The sequence below is a fragment of the Heptranchias perlo genome, chromosome 14 (genome assembly GCF_035084215.1).
Source record: "Heptranchias perlo isolate sHepPer1 chromosome 14, sHepPer1.hap1, whole genome shotgun sequence".
Lineage (NCBI taxonomy): Eukaryota > Metazoa > Chordata > Chondrichthyes > Hexanchiformes > Hexanchidae > Heptranchias > Heptranchias perlo.
The window spans coordinates 32249591-32270591 of NC_090338.1; the positions used below are offsets into that span (position 1 = coordinate 32249591).

The window sequence follows — 21001 nt, forward strand, 5'->3', positions numbered from 1 at the left end:
TCCACGAATAGAATCGGGCCCGTATAATTCAGAAGCTTTGCAGAAATAGAAGGTCGCTGGCTATCAGAGGCCAGTCTGCTCACGACAAACTCAACCTACCAAAACATCCAACAATTCCTCCCTCGTTACTCTTCACATAATTGCTGTAACTACTTTGAATGTTTTTTTTGGGGGGAGGGCAATAAAAGACTTTTGCCTCTTGCAAAACTGAAATGAACAACCATGGAAACATTCCACATGAACAGCATGCGTTTTGCATTTTTAAAATATCTGAAGCTGCGGCGGCATTGGGCGGTTCTTGTTCTCGCAGTGGCTCCTATTGGTGTCCATCCCGCTGCCCCCTTTTCCAACGCCTTTCGCCTGCCCACATTGGTCATTCACAGCCATCGAAACTGAACCGCCCGAAGGAAGGTCCCCCCGATACAAGTACGATCCTGGTCGCCAAAGGCTGCCACAGATTGCAAGATGCTGTTCGAAGTCCGTGGAGGCGGAGCCAGATCTGTGCAGATCGCCCCGTCCCTGCTCTCCTAATGTTCCTTAAAAGTAAGACTGGCTTCAGTCACGGAGATAGTGCAAAGTGTCGCCAGCCAGTCATTTGCTCTCGTCCAGTTTCCTTATCTTGTCAAGAGTCCAGGGCCAAGTTGGTGCCGGGAGGGTTTAAATGGGTACTAGTGTTCAGCTGGACGATTTCCTCGCCGGATGGGTAGGAGGTACCAGCACCTTTAACATTTTTTTACTAATCGGAATTAGTTTTGATTAACCTTTGTTAAAGTTAACTTATTTTGAAACAGTCTGCGGTCACTTCAATGTCCACGTTCGTTTGTCTGGTTTTACGTTTCACGTTCCTTATATATAATCTATATAAAAAAAACTTCAGAATTTAATTCAAATTTTAAAAACCAATTGGTGTTTATATAGCGCTATTTACGACCCCAGGACGTCTCAAAGCGCATCAGAGCCATTGAAGTACATTTGAAGTGTTGTCTCCATTGTACCGGAGGGAAAATCTGGGAAGAATGTCTCATTTTTGTTGTAACTCAATCGATGTTTATTTTCATGGTAGGAGCGGCAAGTGTGATCGTGGGCCATCCCCTCGACACCGTTAAGGTAAATTTCCACTTCCATTTCGGTGAAGTTACATTGGAACATTTTCTTGCACTGTGAAAACCCGCTAACTTCGTATCTCACCAAGATTATTTTTAATGTAGCATTGTAAGTCGCTAAAAGATCATTTTACTTGAAAAAAATACTATTGAGTCTTCCCTTACTCACTTTGCAGTTAATTATGTTTCAGACTCGCTTGCAAGCCGGCCATGGGTACAACAACACAGTCCAATGTGTGCTAACAATTTTTAAAAACGAACACGTAAGTCTGCTTGCTGTCCTGTTCATTTGTGTTTGTTTAATACTGGGAATAAAGTGAATGCGCTGATATCGCTGATTATTATTTAATCCATTTCTAGGTTGCTGGTTTCTTCAAAGGTTTATCCTTCCCCCTAGCCAGTGTCGCAGTGTATAACTCGGTGGCGCTTGGTGTGTACGGTAATGCTCAGAGGTTCATTTGTCAGTATCGCTATGGTGATGACGGCCATGCTCCTGTTCTATCTGATGCGGCGGCTGCTAGCGCTGTGGTGGGTCTGGTCACAGTTGGAATTGGTGCCCCGGTGGATTTGGTCAAGATCAGGCTGCAGATGCAGACTCAGGCTGTGAGGTCAGGTAAGGTTCAATTTCACGATTTGCCCCTTCCCCCATAGTTTGAGAGGCGCAGTGTGGGAGACGTCTTGGGGCCCTATCAACTTCGATGGTAAATGTAGTGCTTTATTTGTAATTGCCAAAGCTATCTGTATGTTATCAGTACTGAGTGTAATTTGATCAGGGTACTCAGTAGTAGTCCATTTTGAAGACATTCTTATTTTTGATATGATACTTTGATTTGATATCTATCTGTATCTATAATATATTAAAAAATCTTACATCTGCACACAGTTTCTGGCTGAACTATTTTAATTCCTGCTATCATGTTTCTGTCACACTTTTTTGTCCCATTATTTCCTGTGTCCACATTTATAATGGGATTTGTGTATGTAAACTGCTTGTCACACATATTGTGCAATCCTATGGCTGTGAGGGAAATTTGAAAAATTTCACTCACCTCTGGCTCCATCTTGTTTTTTAGTGACATTCTGGAAGGTAAGTATTGGACTTCAGATAAGCAATTTAACTTCTAAATTTTGTTTTTAAAAATAAATATATGTGTTTTAACTTTTAATTTATTTAAATAATTTGGTTTAATAATGAACAATTGAATGGTTTCTCTGACCTTGGGCATTCCACTACTCCTCCCCATTATCATCGCCTCTTTTTTGCCTGCTTGTGCGTTCCTCTAAGTATAAATTCACTTTTCTTTACACATAATTTAAGAGATAATTTTCATATTGCTAGTTTTCGGCGGGCCATTTCTTCGGCAACTCACAGGAGTTTCCAGACTCCTCATCCAGTTATTGGCATCCTGCCCTGCTTATTGCTAGCTGTATTCATTCACCTGGCGACTGATGTCATCCCACTGCAGATATGCTTGTGTGGATGGTGATATTTCTGCGTTATTTTGGGGTGTACATGTGTTCGTGTGGATGGTGAGAGGGGTTAAGAGTTTTGTAATCTTCCGTGTGCTGTTTCTGTTTTTAAAATCCTGCTCCTCTATTATTCTTCTATAGTTTTTTTTAGCCCATCTTCTGTTATTTCTATCCTTGTTTTAATATTATTCCCAATGTTACTGTTTTTAAATATAGCTCTTCTGTTTCTTTTTCATTTCTTCTTCCAGTCTTTATTTTTAACTACAGCTGTGCTCTTTGTTTTACTCCCATTCTCAGTGTTTGTTTTTATACTGTTTGTCCATTTTTGTTAGTACCATGCCCAGTAGTGCTCTTTTTAAAACTTTTTTAACTCCCTAATATTCCTCTTTTTACGTATTTTTTCCTTTGTTTTTAACTCCTGCTCCCAGTATTTCTGTTTCCTTTGGTCTTGCTCCCACCATGGCAATTTTTCTGCTCCCACTGCTGGTGTCTCTTTTTCTCAGTCCCAATCCCACTCTGATTTTTTTCGATTGGGACTGTTCTCCTGTTTTTAATCCTACTCCTACTTTTGTGCTTTTTTAAACAATCCACACACCATTCAACCTCCTAAAACTCTCCTCTCCAATACATATTATTTCTACCTTTCTTCCCTATCATTTCCCTTACCCTTTTCATTGTAACTGTCCTTACTCTCTCTTCCTCGCTCGGACATCATCCCACTAATCTCTATGTGCTCACCATCACCAAATTGTCTGGAACCCCCTAAAATTTTCTTCAGAAAATATTCAACACTTCCTGTTACTTTTTTTATTCATTCATGGGATGTGGGTGTAGCTAGCAAGACCGCATTTATTGCCCATCACTAATTGCCCTTGAGAAGATGGTGGTGAGCCGCCTTCTTGAACCACTGCAGTCCATGTAGTGAAGGTACTCCACAGTGCTGTTAGGTAGGGAGTTCCAGGATTTTGACCCAGTGACAATGAAGGAACGGTAATATATTTCCAAGTCAGGATGGCGTGTGACTTGGAGGAGAACGTGCAGGTGGTGGTGTTCCCGTGCGCCTGCTGCTCTTGTCCTTCTAGATGTAGAGGTCGCAGGTTTGGGAGGTGCTGTTGAAGAAGCCTTGGCAAGTTGCTGCAGCGCGTCTTGTAGATGGTACACACTGCAGCCATGGTGCGCCGGTGGTGGAGGGAGTGAATGTTTAAGGTGGTGGATGGGATGCCAATCAAGTGGGTTGCTTTGCCCTAGATGAGTGTTGTTGGAGCTTCATTCATCCAGGCAAGTGGAGAGTATTCCATCACACTCCTGACTTGTGCCTCGTGGATGTGGAAAGGCTTTGGGAGTCAGGAGATGAGTCACTCGCCGCAGAATACCCAGCCTCTGACCTGCTCTTGTAGCCACAGTAATTATGTGGCTGGTCCAGTTAAGTTTCTGGTGTGGTTAGACTCTCTCTTGTTGGAGATGTTCATTGTCTGGAACTTGTGTGGCGTGAATGTTACTTGCCACTTATCAGCCAAGCCTGGATGCTGTCCAGGTCTTGCTGCATGCAGGCACGGACTGCTTCATTATCTAAGGGGTTGCAAATGGAACTAAACACTGTGAAATGATCAGCATCATCCCCACTTCTGACCTTATGATGAAGGGAAGGTCATTGATAAAACAGTTGAAGATGGTTGGGCCTAGGATGCTGCCCTGAGGAACTCCTGCAGCCATGTCCTGGAGCTGAGATGATTGGCCTCCAACAACCACTACCATCTTCCATTGTGCTAGGTATGACTCCAGCCAATGGAGAGTTTTCCCCCTGATTCCCATTGACTTCAATTTTACGAGGGCTTCTTGGTGCCACACTCGGTCAAATGCTGCTTTGATGTCAAGGGCAGTCACTCTTACCTCACCTCTGGAATTCAGCTCTTTTGTCCATGTTTGGTTCAAGGCTGTAATGAGGTCTGGAGCCAAATGGTCCCGGTGGAACCCAAACTGAGCATCGGTGAGCAAGTTATTGGTGAGTAAGTGCTGCTTGACAGCACTGTCGACGACACCTTCCATCACTTTGCTGATGATTGAGAGTAGACTGATGGGGCAGTAATTGGCCTGATTTGATTTATCCTGCTTTTTGTGGGTAGGACATACCTGGGCTGTTTTTCACTTTGTCGGGTAGATGCCAGTGTTTTAGCTGTACTGGATCAGCTTGGCTAGAGGCGCAGCTAGTTCTGGAGCACAAGTCTTCAGCACTACAGCCGGGATGTGTCGGGGCCAATAGCCTTTGCTGTATCCAGTGCACTCAGCCGTTTCCTGATATCACGTGGAATGAATCGAATTGGCTGAAGACTGGCTTCAGTAATGGTGGGGATCTCGGGAGGAGGCTGAGATGGATCATCCACTTGGCACTTCTGGCTGAAGATGATTGCAAACGCTTCAGCCTTGTCTATTGCACTCACGTGCTGGGAGCTGCCATCATTGAAGATGGGAATGTTCACGGAGCCTCCTCCTCCCGTTCGTTGTTTAATTGTCCGCCACTATTCACGACTGGAAGTGACAGGACTGCAGAGCTTTCATCTGCTGGGTTGTGGGATTGCTTAGCTCTATCTATAGCATGCTGCTTCTGCTGTTTAGCATGCATGTAGTCCTGTGATATAGCTTCACCAGGTTGGCACTTCATTTTTAGGTACACCCGTCGCTCATGGCATGCTCTTCTACATTCCTCATTGAACCAGGGTTGATGGTAATGGTAGAGTGAGGGATATGCCGGGCATGAGGTTACAGATTGTGGTAGAATAGAATTCTGCTGCTGCTCATGGCCCACAGCGCCTCATGGATGCACAGTTTTGAGCTGCTAGATGTGTTGTGAATCTATCCCATTTAGCACAGTGGTAGTGGCACACAACACGACGGATGGTGGTCTTAGTGTGAAGACGGGACTTCGTCTCCACAAGGACTGTATGGTAGTCACTCCTACCAATACTGTCATGGACAGATGCATCTGTGACAGGTAGATTGGTGAGGATGAGGTACATAGGAACATAGGAACAGGAGTAGGCCATTCAGCCCCTCGTGCCTGCTCCGCCATTTGATAAGATCATGGCTGATCTGTGATCTAACTCCATATACCCGCCTTTGGCCCATATCCCTTAATACCTTTGATTGCCAAAAAGCTATCTATCTCAGATTTAAATTTAGCAATTGAGGTAGTATCAATTGCCGTTTGCGGAAGAGAGTTCCAAACTTCTACAACCCTTTGTGTGTAGAAATGTTTTCTAATCTCGGTCCTGAAAGGTCTGGCTCTAATTTTTAGACTGTGCCCCCTACTCCTAGAATCCCCAACCAGCGGAAATAGTTTCTCTCTATCCACCCTATCCGTTCCCCTTAATATCTTATAAACTTCGATCAGATCACCCCTTAACCTTCGAAACTCCAGAGAATACAACCCCAATTTGTGTAATCTCGCTTCGTAACTTAACCCTTGAAGTCCGGGTATCATTCTAGTAAACCTACGCTGCACTCCCTCCAAGGTCAGTATGTCCTTCCGAAGGTGCGGTGCCCAGAAATGCTCACAGTACTCCAGGTACGGTCTAACCAGGGTTTTATATAGCTGCAGCATAACTTGTGCCCCCTTGTACTCTAGTCCTCTAGATATAAAGGCCAGCATTCCATTAGCCTTATTGATTATTTTCTGCAACTGTTCATGACACTTCAATGATCTATGTACCTGAACCCCTAGGTCCTTTTGGACATCCACTGTTTTTAACTTTTTACCATTTAGAAAGTACCCTGTTCTATCCTTTTTTGATCCAAAGTGGATGACCTCACATTTGTCTACATTGAATTCCATTTGCCACAGTTTTGCCCATTCACCAAATCTATCAATATCGCTTTGTAATTTTATGTTTTCATCTACACTGCTTACAATGCCACCAATCTTTGTGTCATCGGCAAACTTAGATATGAGACTTTCTATGCCTTCATCTAAGTCGTTGATAAATATTGTGAATAATTGAGGCCCCAAGACAGATCCCTGCGGGACTCCATTAGTCACACCCTGCCAACGTGAGTACCTACCCATTATCCCTACTCTCTGTCGCCTTTCGCTCAGCCAACTTCCTAACCAAGTCCGTACTTTTCCCTCGATTCCATGGGCTTCTATCTTAGCTAACAGTCTCTTATGTGGGACCTTAAATCTATGGGCTCTAGTTCTTAAACTCTCTGCTAGGGGAAACAGGTACTTCCTGTCTACTCTATCTAGGCCCCTTATAATTTTGAACACCTCAATCAAGTCACCCCTCAGCCTCCTCTGCTCCGAGGAAAACAACCCCAGCCTTTCCAATCTCTCCTCGTAGCTGCAATTTCCAAGCCCTGCCAACATTCTTGTAAATCTTCTCTGCACTCTCTCCAGTGCAATTACGTCCTTCCTGTAATGTGGTGACCAGAACTGCGCACAATACTCCAGCTGTGGCATTACCAGCATTTTATACAGTTCCATCATTATATCCCTGCTTTTGTATTTTATATCTCGGCTAATAACGGAGAGAATTCTGTATGCCTTCTTCACAACCTTATCTACCTGTACTGCCATCTTCAGGGACCTGTGCACATGCACTCCAAGGTCTCTCACTTCCTCTACCCCTCTCAATATATTCCCGTTTACTGCGTATTCCCTTTTACTGTTTGCCCTCCCTAAGTGCATTACCTCACACTTCTCCAGGTTGAACTCCATTTGCCACTTTTCCGCCCACTCCGCCAACCCATTGATATCTTCTTGGAGTCTACAGCTATCCTCTTCACTATCAACTACATGGCCAATTTTTATGTCACCTGCAAATTTGCCAATCATGTCCCCTACATTCAAGTCCAAAGCATTAATATATACCACAAACAGCAAGGGACCCATTACTGAGCCCTGTGGCACACCACTGGAAACAGATTTCCATTCGCAAAGACATCCATCGACTTTTACCTTTTGTTTCCTGTTACTGAGCCAATTTTGGATCCAATTTGCCACATTTCCCTGTATCCCATGGACTTTTACCTTTCTGACCAGTCTGCCATGTGGGACCTTGTCAAATGCCTTACTAAAATCTATGTAGACAACATGCACTGCACCCCTCTGGTCTTTCCATTGCTTCAAAGCTGTAGAAACGTAAGTAAATGGTTTTGTGGCTGGCACGTCGCTCTTTGGGCAGCTAATTAACATTTCAAAATAAAAGTGCCCTAGTTTCATGACTCTTGATTTTAATATTAAAACAAAATGTGGCATGGCCCTGGGAATTATACTCTTAAGGACTGAATCTGATGTTATAATGAAATTATAACATAAATTACAACAAAATCCCTTATTGGCCATACATGTAAAAGTCCAAACCACCAGGAAATTGTGTGAATAAATAAATTACACATTAGAGCCTATTTTTAATAAAATTAGCTGCAAGTTGGCATGTGTTTCTGGCTCCAGTACAAAGTCATATTACAAAATTGGATAAATGGCAATCCAGGGTAATGAATCTCCAATCATTTTGCCAAGCAGTTGCATTCAGTTCATACCCAAGAATAAGACCTAACAGGCTGGAAAATCTACCCTAGTTTCCTTCAAATTTACCTGATTTTTAATTTGAGGAATTGAACCTGTGATTGGGTTTTGGAGAGAGGGTGAATCCAGAAAATACATATCTTGATTTTCATTAGACATTTGACAAATAAATCAGAGTAAAAGGAAGGTTGAATTAACAGAGAAGTAGTGAAGAGTATTGTAAACTGGTTAAACAATGACTGGATCAAAAGCAAAATACTGCAGATACTGGAAATCTGAAATAAAATCAGAAAATGCTGGAAATACTCAGGAAGTCAGGCAGCATCTGTGGAGAAAGAAACAGTTAGAACATAAGAAATAGGATCAGGAGTAGGCCATTCGGCCCCTCGAGTCTGCTCTGCCATTTAGTAAGATCATGGCTGAACTTCTACTTCAACTCCACTTTCCTGGCTTATCCCCATAGCCCTTGATTCCCTTAGTGTCCACAAATCTACCTATCTCAGCCTTGAATACACTCAATGACTGAGTATTCACAGACCTCTGGGGTAGAGAATTCCAAAGCTTCACAACCCTCTGAGTGAAGACATTTTTTCCTCAACTCGGACCTAAATAGCCAACCCCTTTATCTTGAGACTATGACCCCTAATTCTAGACTCTCCAGCCAGGGGAAGCAGCCTCTCAGCATTTACCCTGTCAAGCCCTCTAAGAATTTTATACATTTCAATGAGATCACCTCTCATTCTTCTAAACTCCAGAGCATATAGGCCCATTTTACTCAATCTCTCCTCACAGGACAACACTCTCATCCCAGGATTCAATCTAGTGAACCTTTGTTGCATCCCCTCTAAAGCAAGTATATCCTTCCTTAGGTAAGGATGCCAAAACTGTACACAGTACTACAAGTGTAGTCTCACCAGAGCCCTATATAATTGTAGCGAGACCTTCTTACTCTTGTACTGCAGCCCCCTTGCAATAAAGGCTAACATACAATTTGCCTTTCTAATTGGTTTCATGTTAATTTTCTGTGATTTGTGTACAAGGACACCCAAATCCCTCTGAATATCAACATTTCCTAGTCTCTCAACTTTTAAAACATATTCTGCTTTTCTATTCTTCCTACCAAAGTAGATAATTTCACATTTCCCCACATTATACTCCATCTGCCACCTTCTCACCCACTCACTTAACCTGTCTATATCTCTTTGCAGCCTCTTTGCATCATCCTCGCAGCTTAATTTCCCACCTAGCTTTGTATAGTCAGCAAACTTGAATACATTACACTCGATCCCCTTATCTAAGTCATTGATTATAGATTGTAAACAGCTGAGGCCCGAGCACTGATCCTTGCGGCACCCCACTAGATACAACCTGCCAACCCAAAAAAGATCTGTTTATTCCTACTCTTTGTTTTCTGTCCGTTAACCAATCCTCAATCCATGCTAATATATTACCCCCAAACCCATGAGCCCTAATCTTGTGGTAACAACCTCTTGCATGGCACCTTATTGAATACCTTTAGAAAATCTAAATAGACAACATCCAGTGGTTCCCCCTTATCTACCCTGCTAGTTACACCCTTAAAAAACTCTTAATAATTTGTCAAAGACGATTTCCCTTTCATAAAACTATGTTGACTCTGTCTAATCATATTATGATTTTCTAAGTACCCTGTTACCAAGCCCTTAATAATAGATTCTAGCATTTTCCTTACTGCTGATGTCAAACTAACTGGTCTGTAGTTCCCTGTTTTCTCCTTCCCTCCTTTCTTGAATAGTGGGGTTACATTTGCTACCTTTCAATCCACTGGGACCGTTCTAGAATCTAGGGAATCCTGGAAGGTCAAAACCAATGTACCCACTATCTCTGCAACCACCTCTTTTAAAATCCTAGGATGTAGGCCATCAGGTCCAGGGGATTTGTTGGCTTTTAGTCCCATTGATTTCTCCAGTACTTTTTCTTTACTCATCTTAATTACTTTAAGTTCCTCACTCTCATTAGACCCTTGATTCCCTACTATTTCCGGTATGTTTTTTGTGTCTTCTATTGTGAAGAAAGATACAAAATATTTGTTCAATGTCTCTGCCATTTCCTTATTCCCTATTATAATTTCTCCCTATTATAATCTCTTCCTTTTTACATACTTGTAGAAGATCTTACAATCTGTTTTTGTATTTCTTGTTAGTTTACTCTCATATTCAATTTTCTCCCTCTTTATCAATTTCTTGGTCATCCTTTGCTGATTTCTAAAACCCTCCCAATCCTCAGGTTTACTACTCTTTTGGCAACATTGTAAGCATCTTCTTTTAATCTAATACTTAATCTAATACTTAACTTCTCTAGTTAGCCACGGTTGGATCACTTTTCCCACGGAGTTTTTGTTCCTCAAGGGAATGTATATTCATTGAGAATTATGAAATATTTCCTTAAATGTTCAAAATTGCTTATCTACCATCATGTCTTTTAATCTAATTTCCCAACCTACCTTAGCCAACTTGCCCCTCACACCTACGTAATTGGCTTTGTTTAAATTGAAGTCCCTTGTTTTGGACTTAACTGCATCACTTTCAAACTCAATATGAAATTCTATCATATTATGATCACTCTCCCCAGAGGATCCTTAACTATAAGATTACTAATTAACCCTGTCTCATTACACAATACTAAATCTAAAATAGCCTGTTCCCTAGTTGGTTCCTCGACATATTGTTCTAGAAAACAGTCTCAAATGCATTCCATGAACTCGCCCTCGAAACTACTTTTCTGGTCGATGACGTTTATCGACCTGAAATGTTAACTCTGTTTCTTTCTCCACAGATTCTGCCTGACTTGCTGAGTATTTCCAGCATTTTCTCTTTTTATAATCAATGACTGGATTTTATTTCAGATGCGGAGAAGCAACTGTTGGAATCTCCATAAATCCTTCCTTGGAGACTGATTTGAGCTTTTTGCAACCTGCATTAATGATCGATACAATGTTTGTTCATTTATCTTTATTGTGGTCTACCCCATTCTTTTGAATACAATAGGGGGAAGTTGGATTAGATGTGGATTGCTCTAGCAAACAGCCAACACAGACACGATGGCTGAATGGCCACCTTTTATGTTAAATACTATAGTGCAAATGAATCACCTGCTATCCAAATCAAGGGGAAATCATGGGATACCATCCCACTAAGAGTTTTACATTTTCACAGTGGCTGTGTGTCACGTGATCTCATGGCTCATACAAAACTATTGTTCTTGACTCACACTTCAGTTCTTCTGAGAAAAGCAGCAACAAAAGAGACTAAAAGCTAACGCACAAATACAAAAAGAAAGTTAATGAGTCCAGGCATTTCACGTTAAGGGAAAAAAAGTTGTGAGTTGAAGAAATTTTTGTGTTTGGAGGTTAAGTAGCTACGCAGAATGAGAAAAATTATAGCATAACAGATGTAATCCAATATTTTTCTTAATTTATTCAACTGCCACATAAAAATTAATTATGCCAAAGTATTAGAATAATAGAAATGTAAAGAGCCTTCCTGGATGGTTCAGTGGACAAATGGATATTTAGCTGATCTCAATCTGAGGGAGAACTGCAGTTGGTTTCAGCACCTTTTTGGTGTAGAGGAAAAATATCAGCAAGCATTCCCACTCCTAAGTGTTGTCTAGTGACCTCTGCTGAAAAATCTATGTCTGTGAAGTTTGGGTGACAACAAGGTTCAAGCTCAGCTGCTCCCTGAGTTGAATGGTCAGTTCACACTTTCTGGGTCCACATGTAGAATGGTTGCTTGGGTGAGGCACCACAGGTCTGCCGAGACATTTGATCAATTTTCATATATAGCTGTTAGAGGATAGGTGTTCCTTTTTATAATTTACTCCTCAAATCAAAACGGTTCTTATACATTGAATATCAGGTATCACAGATTTATTAAGTATACAGCACATGTAATAGTACTTAAACATGTACTTAAAAGGTAATACTTAGAACCAGACCTAATGATGATTGGTTGGGGATTCAAACATGTTAAAATTTTGAGCTCAGTATCTTAGGCCTTTACAAATCCAAATACTCATTACAAACAGCCAATTTTTATACATTTCTCTTACTCCCTTCACATGACAATCCATACAATTCTGCAAACATAATTATATAAAAGTTAAAATATATCTCCATATAAGGAGAATTTAATTGACTTATCCCTTATCAATAACTTTAGTTTTAACGAGTTATTTTTCCATAGTCCAGTACAACTCCCCTACTTTGTTATCTTATTGATAGTTTCACTCTTGTTACATATAATTGCTATTCCACCAAGTGAAACTTTTAATTCGAAGTCTGCCTTTTTGTACCAGACAACCCAGATGTTATCATTTGCAGAACTAACTGTTTTTCCTGCACTTGTTATTAACTGATTAAAGTTCTCTGAAATATATGAACCAGTATGCACTAGCATGTCTTTTAATTAGGTTTACCGAAGTACCTAAACTAACCATTGCTTTAAGGTCAGTCTTGGATCCAATGCCCAATGGTACTTTAAACTGACTTAAATTTCCCTGCTTAACAGGCAAAGGCTAATGGTTGCTATTACTACAATATAAAGAGAAATCAATCGCAGTATAACATTAGCAGACTTCAGGACCGTCTGATTAACCCTTTCCTTACAAAGCGTTAATCAGGCTGGTAGTGGGCAGGCTGTGTAGTCTGCCCAGCTGATGGAGTTGCATGGGACTCAAGCCATTCATGTGATTGTGTCTAATTTAAGTGAAACCAGTGAGCTGCCAGCACAAAACACACTCTTTATAGGCAGCTCAATGATCTGTGAGTAGGGAACTCAGCGGGACATTCAGTTTTGATGGGCCTGCATTAGCACCTTAAAGGGAAGGGGTGCAAACGTGAGGAGTGAAAGGAAGCAGCAGTTTATAATGGCAGAGCACTAGAACACTATAAAGATTGATCACTACCTCATCTGACTTATTGGGTTATGTAGTGCAATATTTTATTGGTTTTGTTGATTGCTGCTCTGTATTGGTGGGACATGTTTGGCACGAGTCTGCTAAGGCTAGGTTTCTTTCAGCTTCATCTTAACTATTTCAGCATCATTCAGTGGAGTTACCTGTGTTGTCCATTTGTCCTTCCTATATTTAGCATTTTACACTTGACTGCATAAAGTTTCATCTGCCATTATTCTACCCACTTACATAACTTGTCCAACTCATTCTGTAATTTTCTCCTCTGATTCCATTGCTCCTGCTACTTTAGTATCATCTGCAAATTTGATCACTTTGCATTGAGTTTCTGATTCCCAGTTGTTCATGTAAATTAGAAACAGTAATGGTCCCAGCACTGAAACCTGGGCACCCCACTCAGTACTTACTCCACCCACTCTGACATAACTCCTCTAATGAGTACTCTTTGTTTCCTACCCTTCAATCAGTTTCTTATCCATTCTCAGAATTTTCCCCTGAATTCCCATAGCTTTGAATTTAATTAATAGCATTTTGTGTGGAGATTCTTCAAAAGCCTTTTGGAAGTCAAGGTACACCTTGTCGTTAAGCTTCCCACAGTCCAGCTGCTACATGTTTCTCATGGTCTCTCTTTGCACCACTGATTCATCTTTTAATGTGTGTCTGCATTTTCTTATATTCATCCCAATGAGCCCTTCCTTCTCTATGCAGGATTTGTGCAGACCATTTTTCCTCTTTATCTCACTTTTAATTTGTTTGTTAATCCATTTCGGGTCACATTTGTTTAGTCTGAGCTTGTAGATTTTGGGAATGCATTTTCCATGCACAGTCTGCATTATACCAGCTGTAAAGGTGTTCCACCTACGGGTACAGAAGAGTTGTTGAACAATCTCCCCAATTCTATTTGGTCATTTTATGCACCTGGCTCCTGGTCTTAGATATTTCTGACTCTCAGACTATGTTAAATGTTAACATTCTGTGTTGCTGTCACCCAGATATGTTATGACTTCTATTTTCTGGGTCTTGTAGGAATACCAGATCAAGATGAGCATTGCCTCTTGTGGCATCCTTGATGCACTAGGTCAAGAAGCGGTCATGCATAATTTTTATCGACTCCAATTGTAAATCACTTGCTGTTTATAATAGGTTTACTGAAATCTCCAATTAAAATAACTCTCCTATTCTCACATACCCTTCCTATTTCTTTGTAGATCAAATTATCCTCTTTCCTATGCTGGCCAGGTGGTGTATAGCATGCCCCTAGTGTTAACTTAGATTTTGTTCGCACTGGAGATTCATAACCAGAGTCATTTATTTTGTAGCTTTTCACCTCCCACAGGATCAACTTCTTTTGCCTCCCAGGTGTCCATGACATAGTTGGAGGGTTACATCACCTCCTTTATTGTCCACTCTGGCCTTTCTAAACACTCTGTACCACTTAATGTTACATTCACTTCAATCCTCTGAAATTAGCCATGTTTCTGATACCACATTGCAGTTCACTACTGCCACAACAGCATCCAGTTCAGGCAGCTTGGGGGTAATTTTAGCCCCCAAGAACGGGTGGCTTGGGGGGCGGGTGGGAGAGTAAACTAATAGCTTTTTGGAGTGGGACCGCATCCCAGCTCCAACGCGCCCACTTCTGGGTTTGACCCAGGCACGTTTGTATGCTTGCGCACGATAGATACTCGGAAATCCTGCCCCCCACTTAAAGCCGGCAGGCCGATACTTAAAGGGGCTATGTACCTCACTGAAATAGTTGAGGTACTTAATTTTTTGAGTATTACAAAAGTAAAATGAATTTAACCTTACCTGTTCAGGTCTCCCATCACTTCCGATTCATGTCAGGTGAAAGCAGATGGGAAGGGCTGGATCTATGAGGTGAGTGCCTTTATTGCACTGCTTGTGGGCCAGGAGGAGCAGGAGTGCTTCTTCCAGACCCAAGAAGCTCACCTAGCTGACAAGACCCCTGCGATGAGCTGACCTCCCCCTTGATGCTGGGCCTCCCCCCGGTGCTGGAAACCCCCACCCCCCCGCCGATGCTGGAACCCCTCCCCGGTGCTGCACCCCCGCGATGAGCCGACCACACCCCCCCCCCCCCCCCACAATGCTGGGCCCCCCTGATGTTGGACCCCACCCCCTCCCCCACTGATACTGGAACTCCCGATCTTCAAGGTCCACCCAATGTCGTCCACGTCCTCCCACCTTCCCCCTCCCCCTCCTCTTTGTTCCGTGGCCCACAATCTCTCTCTCCCTCCCGTCTTCCTTTCTTGATTCACGGCTCCTTTCCCTACCGACAAGAGGCCAGTCTGTCAATCTAGCTGCCTGGCGCATGGGAAACCCAGAAGCACAAATACTTTCAATTGAATTGTGATCGCAGATTGCGATGCACTCACTTGGCTTCTAGGTTCCCCACACGAATATCTACTGAAGTGCTTGGTTCCCGGCTCCCAGCTAAAATCATGCCCCTTGTTTCTAATGCATCTTGCATTCTTGTATATACATTTTATTATAAATTTTCCCCCTGTCGGATCTCCCAGTATCTGCCTATGTCTGGTCTCCAGTTTATGTGTGTCTCTCTGGGTATCTGTGTTCTTCCTTACCTGTTGAATGTCTTCCACCCTATGATCTGTATCACCCGGGATCTTGTTTTCTCCCTGCCCTCTCCCACCTATCTAGTTTAAATGATTTTTTATTGCTGCCTCAATGTTATTCACAAGTCTCTACATGGTGTAAGTATAGCCTGCCTTCTCTGTATCAGACCTTTTTATTCTGGAGGGATCCCCAATTGCCAGTGCTGCCAAACACTCATTTACTGTCTCAATTATTTTTGACGAACTCCCATCCCTTCCCAAATACGGGAAGTATACTGGAGATCCTTTGCCTTTGAGTTTTGAGCCAATCCTCATCAATGTGTCTTTTCAGGTCCCTATATTATTTCTCCGCATGTCAATTACCCCTATGTGGAGTATAACATGGAGCCCTACATGACCCCTTCACTATCCCTTCTAACCACTCCTCAGTATGTACTGTTGTAGCCCCAGGTAGACAGATCACCATCCTGTAAGTATTACCCTTATGAATATCCACTTACATGAGCAAAGGATTGCCTACAACTGCAATTGGTCTATGACCTATATGAATACTAAACACAATAAGGTGCATCAACTATTGTGTAATGAAGCTCATTTACTTTAGGAGTGTGATAGAAGGAAAAAAGTGTTAAGTTTTCAAAATGAGGAATTTAAAATCATGCAAAAGCATGGGCCCAAAAGGGTCAGACACGAATTTGTACAGAACGAGATTCACATCACAGATAGATTAAAGTTTTAAGCATTCAGGAATCCTTCAGAAAGCTGGATGGCATCAGAAGTTCCCAATTAATTTACCTGTGAAGAAAAGGTAATAACTTATAACACCTGCCAATGAACCCTTAGAAAGTGGATCCGCATGGCAGCCATTGAGGCCGGTCACCCAGGAGCGGAAAGAATGATACTGCCACCAGTGGATGAAAGTTTTCCATTCTGGATTGCAAGGCTTTCTGCTGAGGCATCTTTGGATGTTAGCAGGGTATCTAGATTCAGAAGTAGGCTGTCCTTATGTTAAATATTTTCAATCAAATTATAGTAATAAGTAGAGCTGTATGAATGTTGCCATGGACACTAGCATTTCTACACCTTGATTTTCTTCTGTCACTTTTGTTATTCTGGAATGTTATGCAGCTTTTCACTTGTGGTAAAAAGACATTTTTTTTGGAATATTAACTACATTCAAGAATTGCTAAATCTTTTTTACACTTCTACAGCTAAATTAAATTTGGTTGGTGCTAGTTCCATTCACTCGATTGCACTGAATGATCAGCCTCTGTACAGGGGGCCTGTGCACTGCATTAGCAGAATACTGCGGAACGAAGGGATTGCTGGACTGTACCGAGGAATCGGAGCCATGTACCTCAGAGATATTCCAGGATATTGTTTGTACTTTATTCCTTACATGTTGCTGTGTGACTGGATGACGCCCGAGGGGAGCACAACACCTAGTCCATGTTGTGTGTGGCTGGCTGGTGGTGTGGCAGGTAAGAGTTGTTCAAATTTATGAAAATGTACATAATGCTTTCTTTTGAGAACAAAGTTGAAAATGCAGGATGCTGGCTCCTTTGATGGCTCAGTGGGAAATATGCCACTTGATGTAGTACTAATCTCAGAACAGGACTCTCCTACTGCATCTGTTTCCATTTGCAGCACCAACCATTCTTATGGTCTCTTTCAGTGAGATTTCCAGGTTAGAGCTAAAAAACATGGAGTTTTGTACTATGAACTCACATCTGCTAGGAAATGGATTGAAACTACCCAAACTCATTTAACTTCTGCTGCCTCCAAGAGACAGGGAGACTTTTGCCATTAATTTCTACAGGGCTTCTCTGGATCGTCCGCTATAACTTCGGCAGAAAATCCACGGAATCCCCGGACAACCAGTGTAAACACTGTTTACTTAATTTCTCCGGTTTTTACACAAATCTTTCACCAAAGTTACGGCTGACGATCAGGAGAAGCTCTGTGGAAATTCTACCCCTTCATTCCTGTCAGTCCGGATTATTTTTGGACCTATGGATGAAAGGTAAAAGGACACTGTACTAATCTAGCCGGATTTTTATTGTTCTAATTGAATGAATCCATCTTTATTCATTTATTTATTAAGCAGGCGTGAAAAGAGGCCTATAAATCGTTCAGTTTTGAGCACTGTCTAGTGCTTTCACCAAAAGCAATCAGTCTTCGCTGTTTTTCTTAGATACCCAGATGTTAATGATAAGATCAACATGTGCAGCTGACACACTTTATCTAATCTCACATTTCATAAATTACGATTCCTCACTCAATATTTGATTGTTTCTGGTTATTTTTTTTACACCCTATGCTGGAAAGTTGTAGTTATTCATTTATTTATATATACTTTTCAATTGTAGATTATAAAATGTGAAATCAAATAGCAGGTCAGCTGTTGCAGATTGAGCTTGTGATTAACAATTTGCATGTGGTGCACCATTCTGTGGGAGAGTACGAGTATTGGCCTCTCTTGCACACCTCTCAGCAGCCATCTCAAGAACACAATCAACAGAGGCCTATAAACAGATTGCATGTGCATCCTCTCAGCTAGGGAGTGGAGGTCTGAAGAGAATTGGAGAATTTTTTTTAAGAGGCAGACCTTCAGAGCACCATAAATGTAAAGGCATTTTAGACATTTTTTTTGAGCAGTAACTATGTACATTTATTGCTGAGCTATTCACACTGAATTTCCAATGCACAGCATTTTAGCTTACCAACAGTGACATCCAGCTAGACATTAACAAAACTTACCTAAAGTTTAACACTGTAACTAGTGAAATGCCCCTGGCTCATCATTTTCCAGTGGTAAAGGACAAAGAATAACAATAAAAGAAAAACTATGCAGGAGATCATGTTTTAGTGAAATGTACCACTGGGTCTTCAATTAAGTTAATACATAAATATCAAACATATTTTTTTGGCACAAAGCAGCATTGTCCACAGCAGAGGCAGTTGAACGGCCTTGGCCATCACCATCTGAAACCTGAACATTTCTAAGATTCTGAGAAATGTGCAGGATTGTAAGAAGTGTATTAATGACAAAATGTGTCTACATTTAAAAAAGCAGTTTAAAAAGTATTGTTCTTGGGGGCAGAGGCAGGACACTTTCATGGCTCTCCAATATATATGCCATAAAAATGCTAGCTAAACATTTCCATCTTCTGTGTGAGGGAGCCAGCATATCCTTAGTGATAATTATATATACATTCTTAATAACTCATAAATTACAAAGAATAACATCACAATGAAATTCAGTGCACCTTCTTTAATATTCTAGTCTGTCTTGCAATCACTCAGGTATAATGACTTGTGTCTATACTCATTTGCTGTGCTTGAAGAAAATAAATAATTTTTTGATTCTCTATCTTCTGAAACAGTCATACTATTAAAAAAAAAATCTGGAGATCCTGGATGGTTCAAAAGCCAATTAGTGAAAATACTCTTTCATGTCACAACAGATGATTCCTCCATATCCAGTTCCTCAGACTCGCACCCAAAACCCATCACTGCCTCAGAGGAGGAAAGGGAGAATGATGATGAGGTGCCTGGTGAGGGGTGAGCACATCTTGGCTCCAGAAGGGACAAGGGATCTGGGGTCCAGATCTTGCATTGTGCTGTTGAGCTTGCATAGGACTTCACATCTGTGGCAGGATCCTCCACAGGGCCATCTCTTGCTAATGCTGTACGAGCCAGCAATTCTGTCAAAAAAAAATTCAAGGAATACTCAGCCACTACTTTCACCACATACTGAGAGCTCACTAGAGAAGGACATTTTCCTTCTTCATCACATCATTTAAAATGTCCATGACACTGGGCAGTCTGGTAACACCCAAATGCACGGTGTCATGACTGTGTTTCATGACACAGGATTTTGCTTGTGGCAGATTGGTTCTACAGTTCATTTGTTTAGTACTGGTGAGAATCAGCAACCCTCCTCCCCACAGCTCTGGGATATTCCCATTTAGAGTTCGCTTCAGTCCTTTGAGGGTCAATCTGTAATAGTTGTGCATTAGCATCCAGTTCTTCAATAGCTGATTGTGATCCTATGGAGGTACTTTGGGTGATGAGTCCTTCCAAAGCTCAGCAGCCAGTCTTTTCTAAAATCTGTAAATTGAACAAATTAACTGAGTTTTAGAACAAAATAATGGAAATGTTTATATATATTATATATATTTAAAAAGCCTTTGTTTATTAGTTAATTGTGCATTGTATTTAAAGTACGAAACAAAACTCTTTAATTTTGCACACTACAAATACTTTATTTATTAATGTTTATATTTATATTCTATTAAGCAATGCAATGATAAGGATAAGAAAACTTTATATTCAACTGTAAAATTTGATAGTTATTTGACAATATGATTTGCTTTTATGACTTTGTCCTGTGTCGTCTTAACTCCATTGTGCTAGTTCTCCATTTCTATTTCATTTACAGACTGTAAACCTACAACATCTTGCCTTCTCAATTCTTAAGGTTTCTACAAGATTCTATCATGTTCTTTTAACCTCTGAGTCCCACTTTATTAATATCCTCATGTAGCAGATGACTTGGTTTTTGTTGAAGCTAACAAATTATTTTCATCACAAGCTCCTCTGAGCCTTGCAGACAAGGAAAGTGTCAGATTTGATTCCTGGCGTAGTCTAAGGTAGCTGATCTCAGCCAGGTTGGCAATAATGGGGTTACAATTGAACTCATCCTCCCTAGACCAGGGAAGGGAAAAGTCAGCCAGGATTCTCAAACCTGATCATCATTGAGTGACCTCAACTGGGGAGTGTGCATATGTGTGAGTACTAGATGAGGACAGGATCGGAGAAAAAAAGATAAATTGCAAATGGTATAAATCTAAAATAAAAATAGAAAATGCTGGAAGTGCACAGCAAATTAGTCAGTATCTAGAAGAGAAAGATAGATTGATATTTGGGTTGAGCCCTTTGGAGCCTACTTAAAACATTAACCTCCCTCTCCTTCAGCTACTGACTGGTCTATTGTGCACTTTTCAGTGTTTCCTGTTTTTATTTGAGGATAGGATCAGGTTTGGCCATCAGCCCCACATGGATGAATAGCTTGCTGACATTGTCTAGGCTCACACATGAAGTTTTCACACTTGGGCAAAGCAGTGGAGAACTGCTGATGCCACTGGACCCACACCTCAGCTTGGGTCAGCACCTTCCAACATCATTGACTTCAATGGGAATAAAAATCGGGAGAGATGTAAAACGGGCTGCCGACTCACTGTCACCTAATTTACGCTATCGCACAAAGTCAAGATCTACTCCAATTCGTGCAGAATTCCGAACAAGTTTGAGCTGTGGGCTCACGTCCACTATAAAATGGGCTAAAACTGCCCAAACTGATT

General features: G+C 41.4%; 1 protein-coding gene and 1 long non-coding RNA gene across 2 annotated transcripts in view; one reads left to right on the forward strand and one right to left on the reverse strand.

Annotated features, from left to right (window-relative positions):
* Nucleotides 1-356: 356 nt before the first annotated feature.
* slc25a48 (solute carrier family 25 member 48) overlaps nucleotides 357-21001 on the forward strand; it is a 40262-nt gene continuing 19617 nt past the window's right edge. The window contains 7 exon segments of the mRNA XM_067996220.1: nucleotides 357-710; nucleotides 1064-1107; nucleotides 1295-1366; nucleotides 1464-1716; nucleotides 16847-17116; nucleotides 19103-19140; nucleotides 19142-19199. Of these exon segments, the coding sequence (XP_067852321.1) occupies nucleotides 662-710; nucleotides 1064-1107; nucleotides 1295-1366; nucleotides 1464-1716; nucleotides 16847-17116; nucleotides 19103-19140; nucleotides 19142-19199 (784 nt within the window). The 5' untranslated portion in view covers nucleotides 357-661.
* Nucleotides 18296-21001, reverse strand: part of LOC137332409 (uncharacterized) — a 33122-nt gene continuing 30416 nt past the window's right edge. The window contains exon 5 of the long non-coding RNA XR_010965659.1: nucleotides 18296-19748. This is a non-coding gene — a long non-coding RNA (uncharacterized lncRNA). The remainder of the gene's footprint in view (nucleotides 19749-21001) is intronic.